This window comes from Lithobates pipiens, unplaced genomic scaffold, assembly GCF_037356315.1.
Source record: "Lithobates pipiens isolate NorthernLeopardFrog02 unplaced genomic scaffold, aLitPip1_a1.2 Scaffold_13, whole genome shotgun sequence".
In the NCBI taxonomy this organism is placed as follows: domain Eukaryota; kingdom Metazoa; phylum Chordata; class Amphibia; order Anura; family Ranidae; genus Lithobates; species Lithobates pipiens.
In genome coordinates, this window is record NW_027507718.1 from 538225347 (window position 1) to 538240497 (window position 15151).

At 51.5% G+C, this 15151-nt stretch overlaps 1 protein-coding gene across 1 annotated transcript in view; it reads left to right on the forward strand.

The window, feature by feature from the left end:
* The first annotated feature begins 1191 nt into the window (after positions 1 to 1191).
* LBX2 (ladybird homeobox 2) overlaps positions 1192 to 15151 on the forward strand; it is a 34983-nt gene continuing 21023 nt past the window's right edge. Inside the window, exon 1 of the mRNA XM_077478263.1 lies at positions 1192 to 1665. Coding sequence (XP_077334389.1) covers positions 1398 to 1665 — 268 coding nt within the window. The 5' untranslated portion in view covers positions 1192 to 1397. The remainder of the gene's footprint in view (positions 1666 to 15151) is intronic.

Consider the following 15151-nt stretch of genomic DNA (forward strand, 5'->3'; position numbering starts at 1 on the left):
TGTAGGTGAGATATTAGGGGGGGGGCTGGTGTAGGTGAGATATTAGGGGAGCCTCTGGTGTAGGTGAGATATTAGGGGGCCCCTGGTGTAGATGAGATATTAGGGGAGCCCCTGGTGTAGATGAGATATTAGGGGGGGCCCTGGTGTAGGTGAGATATTGGGGGGCTGGTGTAGATGAGATATTAGGGGGCCCTGGTGTAGGTGAGATATTGGGGGCTGGTGTAGGTGAGATATTAGGGGGGCCCATGATGTAGGTGAGATATTAGGGGGCCCCTGGTGTAGGTGGGATATTAGGGGGGCTGGTGTAGATGAGATATTAGGGGGGCCCTGGTGTAGGTGAGATATTAGGGGGCCCCTGGTGTAGGTAAGATATTGGGGGGGGGGCTGGTGTAGGTGAGATATTAAGGAGCCCCTGGTGTAGGTGAGATATTAGGGGAGCCCCTGGTGTAGGTGAGATATTAGGGGAGCCCCTGGTGTAGGTGAGATATTAGGGGTGCCCCTGGTGTAGGTGAGATATTAGGGGGGGCTGTGTAGATAAGATATGGGGGAGGCTGGTGTAGGTGAGATATTAGGGGGGCCCTGGTGTAGGAGGAAAAAGGGGTCCCTGTAGTAGGAGAAATGTGGGATCCCTGTAGTAGGAGGAATGGGGGGATCCTTATAATAGGAGAAATGAGGGACCACTGTAGTAGGGGGAATGTGGGGACCCCTCTAGTTGAAGGCAAGGGAGGATCCCTTTAGTAGGTGAAATAATGGGACCCCTGTAGTGAAATAGGGGAACCCTTTAGTAGGAGTAGTGGGGATAGTCCTGTAGTAGGAGGGGTAGGATTCAGTGAGGAGTCTTCCCCCTACTCCTCTCTGATCTGCAGTATGGAGGAATATTAGGGGGGACCCCTGTAGGAGGAGTAGTGGGGATATCCCTGTAGTAGGAGGGGTAGGATCCAGTAAGGAGTCTTCCTCCCCTCCTCCTCCTCTCTGATCTGTAGTATGGAGGAATATTAGGGGGGCCCTATAGTAGGAGTAGTGGGGGGGCCCTATAGTAGGAGTAGTAGTGGGGATATCCCTGTAGTAGGAGGGGTAGAATCCAGTGAGGAGTCTTCCCTCCTCTCCCCCTCCTCTCTGATCTGTAGTATGGAGGAATATTAGGAGGTCCCTATAGTAGGAGTAGTGGGGGGATCCCTGTAGCAGGAGGAGTAGTGGGGGACCCCTGTAGGAGGGGTAGTGGGGATATCCCTGTAGTAGGAGGGGTAGGATCCAGTGAGGAGTCTTCCCTCCTCTCCTCCCTGCTCTTCCTCCTCCTCCTCCCCCTCGCTCCTCTCTCTCCTCTCACACACACACACAGAGGGTGTCGGGCGATGTGAGGAGATGTATTTTGGGGTCTCCCATCCTGGGGGGCAGTTATGAGCTGTGGGGGGGAGATGAAGGAGAGGAGGAGGGGGATGATGGACCCGGCCACCACTAAACCCCTCACCCCATTCAGTATAGAGGATATCCTGAGCCGACCAACATCCAGGAGGACCCCGACCTGCCAGGGGGCCCCCCAACCGGCACATAAGGGGCCCCCCCGACCTGGAGCTCTCCCCCAATCCTCCCCCCTCTGTGCATTGGAGGAACTGGCCAGCAAGACTTTCCAGGGATTGGAGGTGACTGTGCTGCAGGCGGCAGAAGGTGGGTGCCCCCATAACACCCCAAAATATTACCTCTACACTCCCATAACACCCCAAAATATTACATCTACACCCCCATAACACCCCAAGATATTACTTCTACACCCCCATAACACCCCAAAGTTCTCCATAACACCCCAAAATATTAGTTCTACACTCCGTGACACCCCAAAATATTACCTCTACACCTCCATAACACCCCAAAATCCTCCATAACACCCTAAAATATAACTTCTACACCCCATAATACCCCAAAGTTGCCCAAAATTTTACTTTTATACCACCATAATAGCCGGAAATATAACTTCTACACCCCGAAATATTCTATAAATTGAATGAATACACAATATTTATCATTTTTATACTCCTATAAAACCCATAATATTAATTCTACACCCCAAAACACCTCATAATATTAACGCCCCAAATTATCACTGCTACATTTCCTCATAACACCCTACATTATATTATTCTACACCCCATATCACCCCAAAATATTACTTATACGCCGCCCATAACACCCTAATTATTACTACCCCCCCCCCCCCCTCCCCCATATCACTGTCTATACACCCGACTTTAATATTACACCCTCCGCTGTATACCCGGTGCGATAGTACGAGTACAAACCATGGGATATACCCCCTCCACCCCCATTAGATTATATACACCCCAATATCACAGTATATATACCTTTGTATTATATTATATAATTCCCCCCCACCCCATTTTATTATATACACCCCAAAATCACAGTATATATACCTTTGTATTATATTATATAATTCCCCCCCACCCCATTTTATTATATACACCCCAAAATCACAGTATATGTACCACCCCTTGTATTATATTATATAAATCCCATATTTTCTATTATATATACCCCACATTATATTATATTTTATACCCTATATTAGATTATATATACGGTGTGTATGATGTGTATAATATACCCGGCACATCATTATTATTATGATAAGGATATATATATATATTGTATGATTGATGTAATATAAAGTTGGAGGTGTTCGGTAATCTGATGAGAATAATTGTACACATCCCCATCCGACCAGATCGGCCGCTCTGATTATCCTCCATGATCCCCAAACTACTACCACCACCATCATCACTACTACCACCATCATCACTACTACCACCATCATCACTACTACCACCATCATCACTACCACCACCATCATCACTACTACCACCATCATCACTACTACCACCATCATCACTACTACCACCATCATCACTACTACCACCATCATCACTACCACCACCATCATCACTACCACCACCATCATCACTACTACCACCATCATCACTACCACCACCATCATCACTACTACCACCATTATCACTACTACTAATAACGATATAATAATAATAATAATCGGACGGTGTACATGGACACGGCCTGTGTCAGAAATATAATAATAATACAGATCTTTATCCCACTCCGCACACAATGTATGATCTTATTTACTAATGATAGATTTCCCCTTCATAATATACAGACAATATAATTCTACTACTACCCCCATCATCATCATCATCACTACTACTAATAATAATAATAATAAAATACAGATCTTCCCTTCTACACTCCGCACACAATATATAATATTATTTACTAATGATAGATTTCCCCTTCATAATATACAGACATTAGAATTCTACTACTACCCCCATCATCACTACTACTACCACCATCATCATCACTACTACCGTACTACTACTAATAATAACAAACAATGACTATAATGACAACTTATCGGTGATATCAGACCTGTAATAATTATAACAATACCCCGTCATTATTATTATTATTAGTAGTAGTGATGATGATGAGGGTAGTAGTAGAATTCTAGTGTCTGTATATTATGAAGGGGAAATCTATCATTAGTAAATAATATTATATATTGTGTGCGGAGTGTAGAATGGAAGTAGATCTGTATTATTATAGAATATCTCTGACATAGGCGGTGTCCATGTACACAGTCCGATTATTATTGCTAATATTGATGATGGTAGTAGTAGTGATGATGGTAGTAGTAGTGATGATGGTAGTAGTAATGATGAAGGCAGTAGTATTAGTATATTATGATGAAATATGTAATTACCGGAGTCCATGTAGACAATCGGATTATGATTACAGATGAGAGTAGTAGTTGTGATGACAGTGGTAGTAGTCTTATAGTAATGATAGAATATGTAATGATCGGAGTTGGATGTTGCTTTATATGATTTTAGCTCATATACAAATCTAGAACCGATCGGATGGAGAAATTACAGAGAGGAGATGATAAATAATCAGATAAAAATAAGAAAACATGAGAGGAGACACAGGACAGAACTCCCCTCACTCCACCAATCACCGTCTATATGGAAATATGGAGAGCATGATGGTGGTAGTAGTATTATATTATTGGTATATATATATATATATATATATATATATATATATATATATATATATATAAAAATGATAATGAGGAATTCTATAATTATCGGAGTAGTCCATCTATACAGTGTGATGATGATGATGATGATGATGATGATGATGATGGTAGTAGTGATGATAAAAATCATATCAATCAGCGCAGAGAAGGAAAAAAGCAAATGTGTATAATAATAATAATAATAATAATAATAATAATAACAATAATAAGAAGAAGAAGAAGAAGAAGAAGAATAATAATAACAATAATAATAATAATAATAATAATAATAACAATAATAATAATAAGAAGAAGAAGAATAAGAATAAGAATAATAATAACAATAATAATAATAATAATAACAATAATAATAATAATAAGAAGAAGAATAAGAATAATAATAATAATAACAATAATAATAATAATAATAACAATAATAATAATAATAATAACAATAACAATAATAAGAATAAGAATAAGAATAAGAAGAATAATAACAATAATAATAATAATAATAAGAATAATTTGCTGTCCCGCAAAAAGTGATTTCACACATCAAAACAAATACAACTATAAATCAACAACAACAACAACAACAACAACATGCACAACGTTGATTTATATTTTTAGTAGTGATGATGATGATGGAGGTCGTAGTATTATATTATTGGTATATATAAATGATAATGAGGAATTATATAATTATCGGAGGTCATGTATAGTGTGATGATGATGATAGTAGTAGGGATGATGATGATGGAGTTAGTAGAATTTTATTATTGGTATGTATACATGATAATGAGGAATTATATAATGATCAGTGTCCATATACGCAGTCTGATGATGATGGAGGTGGTTGTAGTGATGATAGTAGTACGGATGATGATGATGGTGGTAGTAGAATTATATTATAGGTATATATAAATGATAATGAGGAATTCTATAATTATCGGAGTCCATATACGCAGTGTGATGATGATAGTAATGGGGATGATGATGGAGTAGTAGTAGAGATGATAGTAGTAGAGATGATAGTAGTAGGGATGATGATGACGTTGGTAGTAGTAGGAATGATAGTAGTAGTGATGATGATGATGGTGGAGGTCGTAGTATTATATTATTGGTATATATAAATGATAATCAGAAATTATATAATTATCGGAGGCCATGTATACAGTGATGATGATGATGGTGATAGTAGTAGAGATGGTAGTAGTAGTGATGATGATGGTGGTAGTAGTATCATATTATTGGTATATATACATGATCATGAGGAATTCTATAATTATCGGAGTCCATATACACAGTGTCATGGTGGAGATAATTATCGGGCGTCATATGAAATAGATGTATGTATTCCGATGTGATGATATTTCTCCACCGATAATAATCGGTGCGGTATGTGGACGGGAATCTCCTCCGATCTGTATAAGAATTGTCTCCTCCTCGATCTTCCTGATCCGACCACATCGGGGGATGCGTGAAATGTAAATCCCGGGAGATCGGTCCTATTATCGGGCGATGTGTATTTATATAACATCCGATCACCAGACATCGGCCGAATCCGTGTATATGGAAGGGGGGGAGGGGGGTCGTCGGGCCCTGTATGTGTGGGGGTCGGTGGTCGTGCTGGGGATGAGAGCCTCTCCTACTTCCGATCATCTGTTCTCCACCCGATGTGATCGCATAAGATCGGGACATGTGTGATTGGTCAGGTGGGGCGATGTGTATTGTAGACTCTGAGACAGAACGTTCTCTCCATAGCAGCATGAAGGGAGTCTCACTCCTCCCGCTGCACCCTCAGAGGGGAGGAATATGCATCTAATTCTGACTCCACCCACAACTGAGTCTTATCCTCCTATGGGATGAGGTGGAGGAGTCCAGAACCATTCTTTATGAAGGGAGTCTCACTCCTTCAGCTGCACCTTCCACACTTTACCTGAGGGCACCTGGAACTACAAACAATAACTTTAATTCAGACTCCACCCAGAACTGAAAACCATCCAATAGAATGAGGCGGAGGAGTCTAAAGAGAGGATCACATAAGGGGACCCCACAAACCTCGGTCTCTGGTAACATGGTGGGAGCCCCTCAGTCTCTGGTAACATGGTGGGAGCCCCTCAGTCTCTGGTAACATGGTGGGAGCCCCTTGGTCTCTGGAAACATGGCGGGAGCCCTTCGGTCTCTGGTTACATGGCGGGAGCCCCTCAGTCTCTGGTAACATGGTGGGAACCCCTCGGTATCTGGTAACATGACTGGAGCCCCTTGATCCCCGGTAACATGGTGGGAGCCCCTCGGTTTCTGGTAACATGGCGCAAGCCCCTCGATCTCTGGTAACATGGTGGGAGCCCCTCGGTCTCTGGTAACATGGTGTGAGCCCCTCAGTCTCTGGTAACATGGTGGGAGGCCCTCAGTTTCTGGTAACATGGTGGAAACCCCTCGGTCTCTGGTAACATGGTGGGAGCCCCTCAGTCTCTGGTAACTTTGTGGGAGCCCCTCGGCCTCTGGTAACATGGTGGGAGCCCCTCGGTCTCTGGTAACATGGTGGGAGCCCCTCGGTCTCTGGTAACATGGTGGGAGCCCCTCAGTCTCTGGTAACATGGCGGGAGCCCCTGTGTCTCTGGTAACATGGCGGGTGCCCCTCAGTCTCTGGTAACATGGCGGGAGCCCCTCTGTCTCTGGTAACATGGTGGGAGACCCTCAGTCTCTGGTAACATGGTGGGAGGCCCTCAGTTTCTGGTAACATGGTGGAAACCCCTCGGTCTCTGGTAACATGGTGGGAGCCCCTCAGTCTCTGGTAACTTTGTGGGAGCCCCTCGGCCTCTGGTAACATGGTGGGAGCCCCTTGGTCTCTGGTAACATGGTGGGAGCCCCTCAGTCTCTGGTAACATGGCGGGAGCCCCTGTGTCTCTGGTAACATGGCGGGTGCCCCTCAGTCTCTGGTAACATGGCGGGAGCCCCTCTGTCTCTGGTAACATGGTGGGAGACCCTCAGTCTCTGGTAACATGGCAGGAGCCCCTCTGTCTCTGGTAACATGGCGGGAGCCCCTCTATCTCTGGTAACATGGTGGGAGCCCCTCAGTCTCTGGTAACATTGCGGGAGCCCCTTTGTCTCTGGTAACATGGTGGGAGCCCATCAGTCTCTGGTAACATGGCGGGAGCCCCTCTGTCTCTGGTAACATGGTGGGAGCCCCTCAGTCTCTGGTAACATGGCGGGAACCCCTCAGTCTCTTGTAACATGGCGGGAACCCCTCAGTCTCTGGTAACATGGTTGGAGCCCCTCAGTCTCTGGTAACATGGTGGGAACCCCTCGGTCTCTGGTAACATGACGGGAACCCCTCAGTCTCTGGTAACATTGTTGGGGCCCCCCAGTCTCTGGTAACATGGTGGGAACCCCTTGGACTCTGGTAACATGGCGGGAGCCCCTTGGTCTCTGGAAACATGGCTGGAGCACCTCGGTCTCTGGTAACATGGTGGGAGCCCCTCAGTCTCTGGTAACATGGCGGGAGCCCCTCGGTCTCTGGTAACATGGTGGGAGCCCCTCAGTCTCTGGTAACATGACGGGAGCCCCTCGGTCTAACAAGCCAGGAGCCCTTCTGTCTCTGGTAACATGGCGGGAGCCCCTCAGTCTCTGGTAACATGGCAGGAGCCCCTCTGTCACTGGTAACATGGTGGGAACCCTTCAGTCTCTGGTAACATGGTGGGAACCCCTCAGTCTCTGGTAACATGGCGGGAACCCCTCAGTCTCTGGTAACATGGTTGGAGCCCCTCAGTCTCTGGTAACATGTTGGGAACCCCTCGGACTCTGGTAACATGGCGGGAGCCCCTTGGTCTCTGGTAACATGGTGGGAACCCCTCAGTCTCTGGTAACATGGTGGGAGCCCCTCGGTCTCTGGTAACATGGCGGGAGCCCCTCAGTCTCTGGTAACATGGTGGGAGCCCCTCGGTCTCTGGTAACATGGTGGGAGCCCCTCGGTCTCTGGTAACATGGTGGGAGCCCCTCAGTCTCTGGTAACATGGTGGGAGCCCCTCGGTCTCTGGTAACATGGCGGGAGCCCCTCAGTCTCTGGTAACATGGTGGGAGCCCCTCAGTCTCTGGTAACATGGCAGGAGCCCCTCTGTCTCTGGTAACATGGTGGGAGCCCCTCAGTCTCTGGTAACATGGCGGGAACCCCTCAGTCTCTTGTAACATGGTTGGAGCCCCTCAGTCTCTGGTAACATGGTGGGAACCCCTCAGTCTCTGGTAACATGGCGGGAACCCCTCAGTCTCTGGTAACATGGTTGGAGCCCCTCAGTCTCTGGTAACATGGTGGGAACCCCTCGGTCTCTGGTAACATGGCGGGAACCCCTCAGTCTCTGGTAACATGGTTGGAGCCCCCCAGTCTCTGGTAACATGGTGGGAACCCCTTGGACTCTGGTAACATGGCGGGAGCCCCTTGGTCTCTGGTAACATGGCTGGAGCACCTCGGTCTCTGGTAACATGGTGGGAGCCCCTCAGTCTCTGGTAACATGGCGGGAGCCCCTCGGTCTCTGGTAACATGGTGGAAGCCCCTCAGTCTCTGGTAACATGGCGGGAGCCCCTCGGTCTAACAAGCCGGGAGCCCCTCTGTCTCTGGTAACATGGTTGGAGCCCCTCAGTCTCTGGTAACATGGTTGGAGCCCCTCAGTCTCTGGTAACATGTTGGGAACCCCTCGGACTCTGGAAACATGGCGGGAGCCCCTTGGTCTCTGGTAACAGGGTGGGAACCCCTCGGTCTCTGGTAACATGGTGGGAGCCCCTCAGTCTCTGGTAACATGGTGGGAGCCCCTCGGTCTCTGGTAACATGGCGGGAGCCCCTCGGTCTCTGATAACATGGCGGGAGCCCCTTCGGTCTCTGGTAACATGGTGGGAACCCCTAGGTCTCTGGTAACATGGTGGGAGCCCCTCGGTCTCTGGTAACATGGTGGGAGCCCCTCTGTCTCTGGTAACATGGTGGGAGCCCCTCAGTCTCTGGTAACATGGTGGGAGCCCCTTGGTCTCTGGAAACATGGCGGGAGCCCCTCGGTCTCTGGTTACATGGCGGGAGCCCCTCAGTCTCTGGTAACATGGTGGGAGCCCCTTTGTCTCTGGTAACATGGTGGGAGCCCCTCGGTCTCCGGTAACATGGTGGGAGCCCCTCAGTCTCTGGTAACATGGTGGGAACCCCTCGGTATCTGGTAACATGACTGGAGCCCCTTGATCCCCGGTAACATGGTGGGAGCCCCTCGGTTTCTGGTAACATGGCGCAAGCCCCTCGATCTCTGGTAACATGGTGGGAGCCCCTCGGTCTCTGGTTACATGGTGGGAGCCCCTCAGTCTTTGGTAACATGGTGGGAGCCCCTCGGTCTCTGGTAACATGGTGTGAGCCCCTCAGTCTCTGGTAACATGGTGGGAGGCCCTCAGTTTCTGGTAACATGGTGGAAACCCCTCGGTCTCTGGTAACATGGTGGGAGCCCCTCAGTCTCTGGTAACTTTGTGGGAGCCCCTCGGCCTCTGGTAACATGGTGGGAGCCCCTCGGTCTCTGGTAACATGGTGGGAGCCCCTCAGTCTCTGGTAACATGGCGGGAGCCCCTGTGTCTCTGGTAACATGGCGGGTGCCCCTCAGTCTCTGGTAACATGGCGGGAGCCCCTCTGTCTCTGGTAACATGGTGGGAGACCCTCAGTCTCTGGTAACATGGTGTGAGCCCCTCAGTCTCTGGTAACATGGTGGGAGGCCCTCAGTTTCTGGTAACATGGTGGAAACCCCTCGGTCTCTGGTAACATGGTGGGAGCCCCTCAGTCTCTGGTAACTTTGTGGGAGCCCCTCGGCCTCTGGTAACATGGCGGGAGCCCCTGTGTCTCTGGTAACATGGCGGGTGCCCCTCAGTCTCTGGTAACATGGCGGGAGCCCCTCTGTCTCTGGTAACATGGTGGGAGACCCTCAGTCTCTGGTAACATGGCAGGAGCCCCTCTGTCTCTGGTAACATGGCGGGAGCCCCTCTATCTCTGGTAACATGGTGGGAGCCCCTCAGTCTCTGGTAACATTGCGGGAGCCCCTTTGTCTCTGGTAACATGGTGGGAGCCCATCAGTCTCTGGTAACATGGCGGGAGCCCCTCTGTCTCTGGTAACATGGTGGGAGCCCCTCAGTCTCTGGTAACATGGCGGGAACCCCTCAGTCTCTTGTAACATGGCGGGAACCCCTCAGTCTCTGGTAACATGGTTGGAGCCCCTCAGTCTCTGGTAACATGGTGGGAACCCCTCGGTACCTGGTAACATGACGGGAACCCCTCAGTCTCTGGTAACATTGTTGGGGCCCCCCAGTCTCTGGTAACATGGTGGGAACCCCTTGGACTCTGGTAACATGGCAGGAGCCCCTTGGTCTCTGGAAACATGGCTGGAGCACCTCGGTCTCTGGTAACATGGTGGGAGCCCCTCAGTCTCTGGTAACATGGCGGGAGCCCCTCGGTCTCTGGTAACATGGTGGGAGCCCCTCAGTCTCTGGTAACATGACGGGAGCCCCTCGGTCTAACAAGCCAGGAGCCCTTCTGTCTCTGGTAACATGGCGGGAGCTCCTCAGTCTCTGGTAACATGGCAGGAGCCCCTCTGTCTCTGGTAACATGGTGGGAACCCTTCAGTCTCTGGTAACATGGTGGGAACCCCTCAGTCTCTGGTAACATGGCGGGAACCCCTCAGTCTCTGGTAACATGGTTGGAGCCCCTCAGTCTCTGGTAACATGTTGGGAACCCCTCGGACTCTGGTAACATGCGGGAGCCCCTTGGTCTCTGGTAACATGGTGGGAACCCCTCGGTCTCTGGTAACATGGTGGGAGCCCCTCAGTCTCTGGTAACATGGTGGGAGCCCCTCGGTCTCTGGTAACATGGCGGGAGCCCCTCAGTCTCTGGTAACATGGTGGGAGCCCCTCAGTCTCTGGTAACATGGCAGGAGCCCCTCTGTCTCTGGTAACATGGTGGGAGCCCCTCAGTCTCTGGTAACATGGCGGGAACCCCTCAGTCTCTGGTAACATGGTTGGAGCCCCTCAGTCTCTGGTAACATGGTGGGAACCCCTCAGTCTCTGGTAACATGGCGGGAACCCCTCAGTCTCTGGTAACATGGTTGGAGCCCCTCAGTCTCTGGTAACATGGTGGGAACCCCTCGGTCTCTGGTAACATGGCGGGAACCCCTCAGTCTCTGGTAACATGGTTGGAGCCCCCCAGTCTCTGGTAACATGGTGGGAACCCCTTGGACTCTGGTAACATGGCGGGAGCCCCTTGGTCTCTGGTAACATGGCTGGAGCACCTCGGTCTCTGGTAACATGGTGGGAGCCCCTCAGTCTCTGGTAACATGGCGGGAGCCCCTCGGTCTCTGGTAACATGGTGGAAGCCCCTCAGTCTCTGGTAACATGGCGGGAGCCCCTCGGTCTAACAAGCCGGGAGCCCCTCTGTCTCTGGTAACATGGTTGGAGCCCCTCAGTCTCTGGTAACATGGTTGGAGCCCCTCAGTCTCTGGTAACATGTTGGGAACCCCTCGGACTCTGGAAACATGGCGGGAGCCCCTTGGTCTCTGGTAACATGGTGGGAACCCCTCGGTCTCTGGTAACATGGTGGGAGCCCCTCAGTCTCTGGTAACATGGTGGGAGCCCCTCGGTCTCTGGTAACATGGCGGGAGCCCCTCGGTCTCTGATAACATGGCGGGAGCCCCTTCGGTCTCTGGTAACATGGTGGGAACCCCTAGGTCTCTGGTAACATGGTGGGAGCCCCTCGGTCTCTGGTAACATGGTGGGAGCCCCTCTGTCTCTGGTAACATGGTGGGAGCCCCTCGGTCTCTGGTAACATGGTGGGAGCCCCTCAGTCTCTGATAACATGGTGGGAGCCCCTCAGTCTCTGGTAACATGGCGGGAGCCCCTCTGTCTCTGGTAAAATGGTGGGAGCCCCTCAGTCTCTGGTAACATGGCGGGAACCCCTCAGTCTCTTGTAACATGGCGGGAACCCCTCAGTCTCTGGTAACATGGCGGGAACCCCTCAGTCTCTGGTAACATGGTTGGAGCCCCTCAGTCTCTGGTAACATGGTGGGAACCCCTCGGTCTCTGGTAACATGGCGGGAACCCCTCAGTCTCTGGTAACATGGTTGGAGCCCCCCAGTCTCTGGTAACATGGTGGGAACCCCTTGGACTCTGGTAACATGGCGGGAGCCCCTTGGTCTCTGGTAACATGGCTGGAGCACCTCGGTCTCTGGTAACATGGTGGGAGCCCCTCAGTCTCTGGTAACATGGCGGGAGCCCCTCGGTCTCTGGTAACATGGTGGGAGCCCCTCAGTCTCTGGTAACATGGCGGGAGCCCCTCGGTCTTACAAGCCGGGAGCCCCTCTGTCTCTGGTAACATGGTTGGAACCCCTCAGTCTCTGGTAACATGGTTGGAGCCCCTCAGTCTCTGGTAACATGTTGGGAACCCCTCGGACTCTGGTAACATGGCGGGAGCCCCTTGGTCTCTGGTAACATGGTGGGAACCCCTCGGTCTCTGGTAACATGGTGAGAGCCCCTCAGTCTCTGGTAACATGGTGGGAGCCCCTCGGTCTCTGGTAACATGGCGGGAGCCCCTCGGTCTCTGGTAACATGGCGGGAGCCCCTTCGGTCTCTGGTAACATGGTGGGAACCCCTAGGTCTCTGGTAACATGGTGGGAGCCCTCGGTCTCTGGTAACATGGTGGGAGCCCCTCTGTCTCTGGTAACATGGTGGGAGCCCCTCGGTCTCTGTTAACATGGTGGGAGCCCCTCAGTCTCTGGTAACATGGTGGGAGCCCCTCAGTCTCTGGTAACATGGCGGGAGCCCCTCTGTCTCTGGTAACATGGTGGGAGCCCCTCAGTCTCTGGTAACATGGCGGGAACCCCTCAGTCTCTTGTAACATGGTTGGAGCCCCTCAGTCTCTGGTAACATGGTGGGAACCCCTCAGTCTCTGGTAACATGGCGGGAACCCCTCAGTCTCTGGTAACATGGTTGGAGCCCCTCAGTCTCTGGTAACATGGTGGGAACCCCTCGGTCTCTGGTAACATGGCGGGAACCCCTCAGTCTCTGGTAACATGGTTGGAGCCCCCCAGTCTCTGGTAACATGGTGGGAACCCCTTGGACTCTGGTAACATGGCGGGAGCCCCTTGGTCTCTGGTAACATGGCTGGAGCACCTCGGTCTCTGGTAACATGGTGGGAGCCCCTCAGTCTCTGGTAACATGGCGGGAGCCCCTCGGTCTCTGGTAACATGGTGGGAGCCCTTCAGTCTCTGGTAACATGGCGGGAGCCCCTCGGTCTAACAAGCCAGGAGCCCCTCTGTCTCTGGTAACATGGCGGGAGCCCCTCAGTCTCTGGTAACATGGCAGGAGCCCCTCAGTCTCTGGTAACATGGTTGGAGCCCCTCAGTCTCTGGTAACATGGTGGGAACCCCTTGGACTCTGGTAACATGGCGGGAGCCCCTTGGTCTCTGGTAACATGGCGGGAGCCCCTCGGTCTCTGGTAACATGGCGGGAGCCCCTTGGTCTCTGGTAACATGGCGGGAGCCCCTCGGTCTCTGGTAACATGGTGGGAACCCCTCAGTCTCTGGTAACATGGTTGGAGCCCCCCAGTCTCTGGTAACATGGTGGGAACCCCTTGAACTCTGGTAACATGGTGGGAACCCCTTGGACTCTGGTAACATGGCGGGAGCCCCTTGCTCTCTGGTAACATGGCGGGAGCCCCTCGGTCTCTGGTAACATGGTGAGAGCCCCTCAGTCTCTGGTAATATGGCGGGAGCCCCTCGGTCTCTGGTAACATCGTGGGAGCCCATCTGTCTCTGGCAACATGGTGGGAGCCCCTTTGTCTCTGGTAACATGGTGGGAACCCCTCAGTCTCTGGTAACATGGCGGGAACCCCTCAGTCTCTGGTAACATGGTTGGAGCCCCTCAGTCTCTGGTAACATGGTGGGAACCCCTCGGTCTCTGGTAACATGGCGGAAACCCCTCAGTCTCTGGTAACATGGTTGGAGCCCCCCAGTCTCTGGTAACATGGTGGGAACCCCTTGGACTCTGGTAACATGGCGGGAGCCCCTTGGTCTCTGGTAACATGGCTGGAGCACCTCGGTCTCTGGTAACATGGTGGGAGCCCCTCAGTCTCTGGTAACATGGCGGCAGCCCCTCGATCTCTGGTAACATGGTGGGAGCCCCTCAGTCTCTGGTAACATGGCGGGAGCCCCTCGGTCTAACAAGCCGGGAGCCCCTCTGTCTCTGGTAACATGGCGGGAGCCCCTCAGTCTCTGGTAACATGGCAGGAGCCCCTCAGTCTCTGGTAACATGGTTGGAGCCCCTCAGTCTCTGGTAACATGGTGGGAACCCCTTGGACTCTGGTAACATGGCGGGAGCCCCTTGGTCTCTGGTAACATGGCGGGAGCCCCTCGGTCTCTGGTAACATGGCGGGAGCCCCTCGGTCTCTGGTAACATGGCGGGAGCCCCTCGGTCTCTGGTAACATGGTGGGAACCCCTCAGTCTCTGGTAACATGGTTGGAGCCCCCCAGTCTCTGGTAACATGGTGGGAACCCCTTGGACTCTGGTAACATGGTGGGAACCCCTTGGACTCTGGTAACATGGCGGGAGCCCCTTGCTCTCTGGTAACATGGCGGGAGCCCCTCGGTCTCTGGTAACATGGTGAGAGCCCCTCAGTCTCTGGTAACATGGCGGGAGCCCCTCGGTCTCTGGTAACATCGTGGGAGCCCATCTGTCTCTGGCAACATGGTGGGAGCCCCTTTGTCTCTGGTAACATGGTGGGAACCCCTCGGTCTCTGGTAACATGGCGGGAGCCCCTCGGTCTCTGGTAACATGGTGGGAGACCCTCGGCCTCTGGTAACATGGTGGGAGCCCCTCTGTCTCTGGTAACATGGTGGGAGCCCTTGTGTCTCTGGTAACATGGTGGGAGGCCCTTTGTCTCTGGTAACATGGTGGGAGCCCCTCAGTCTCTGGTAACATGGTGGGAGCCCCTCTGTCTCTGGTAACATGGTGGGAGCCCCTGTGTCTCTGGTAACATGGTGG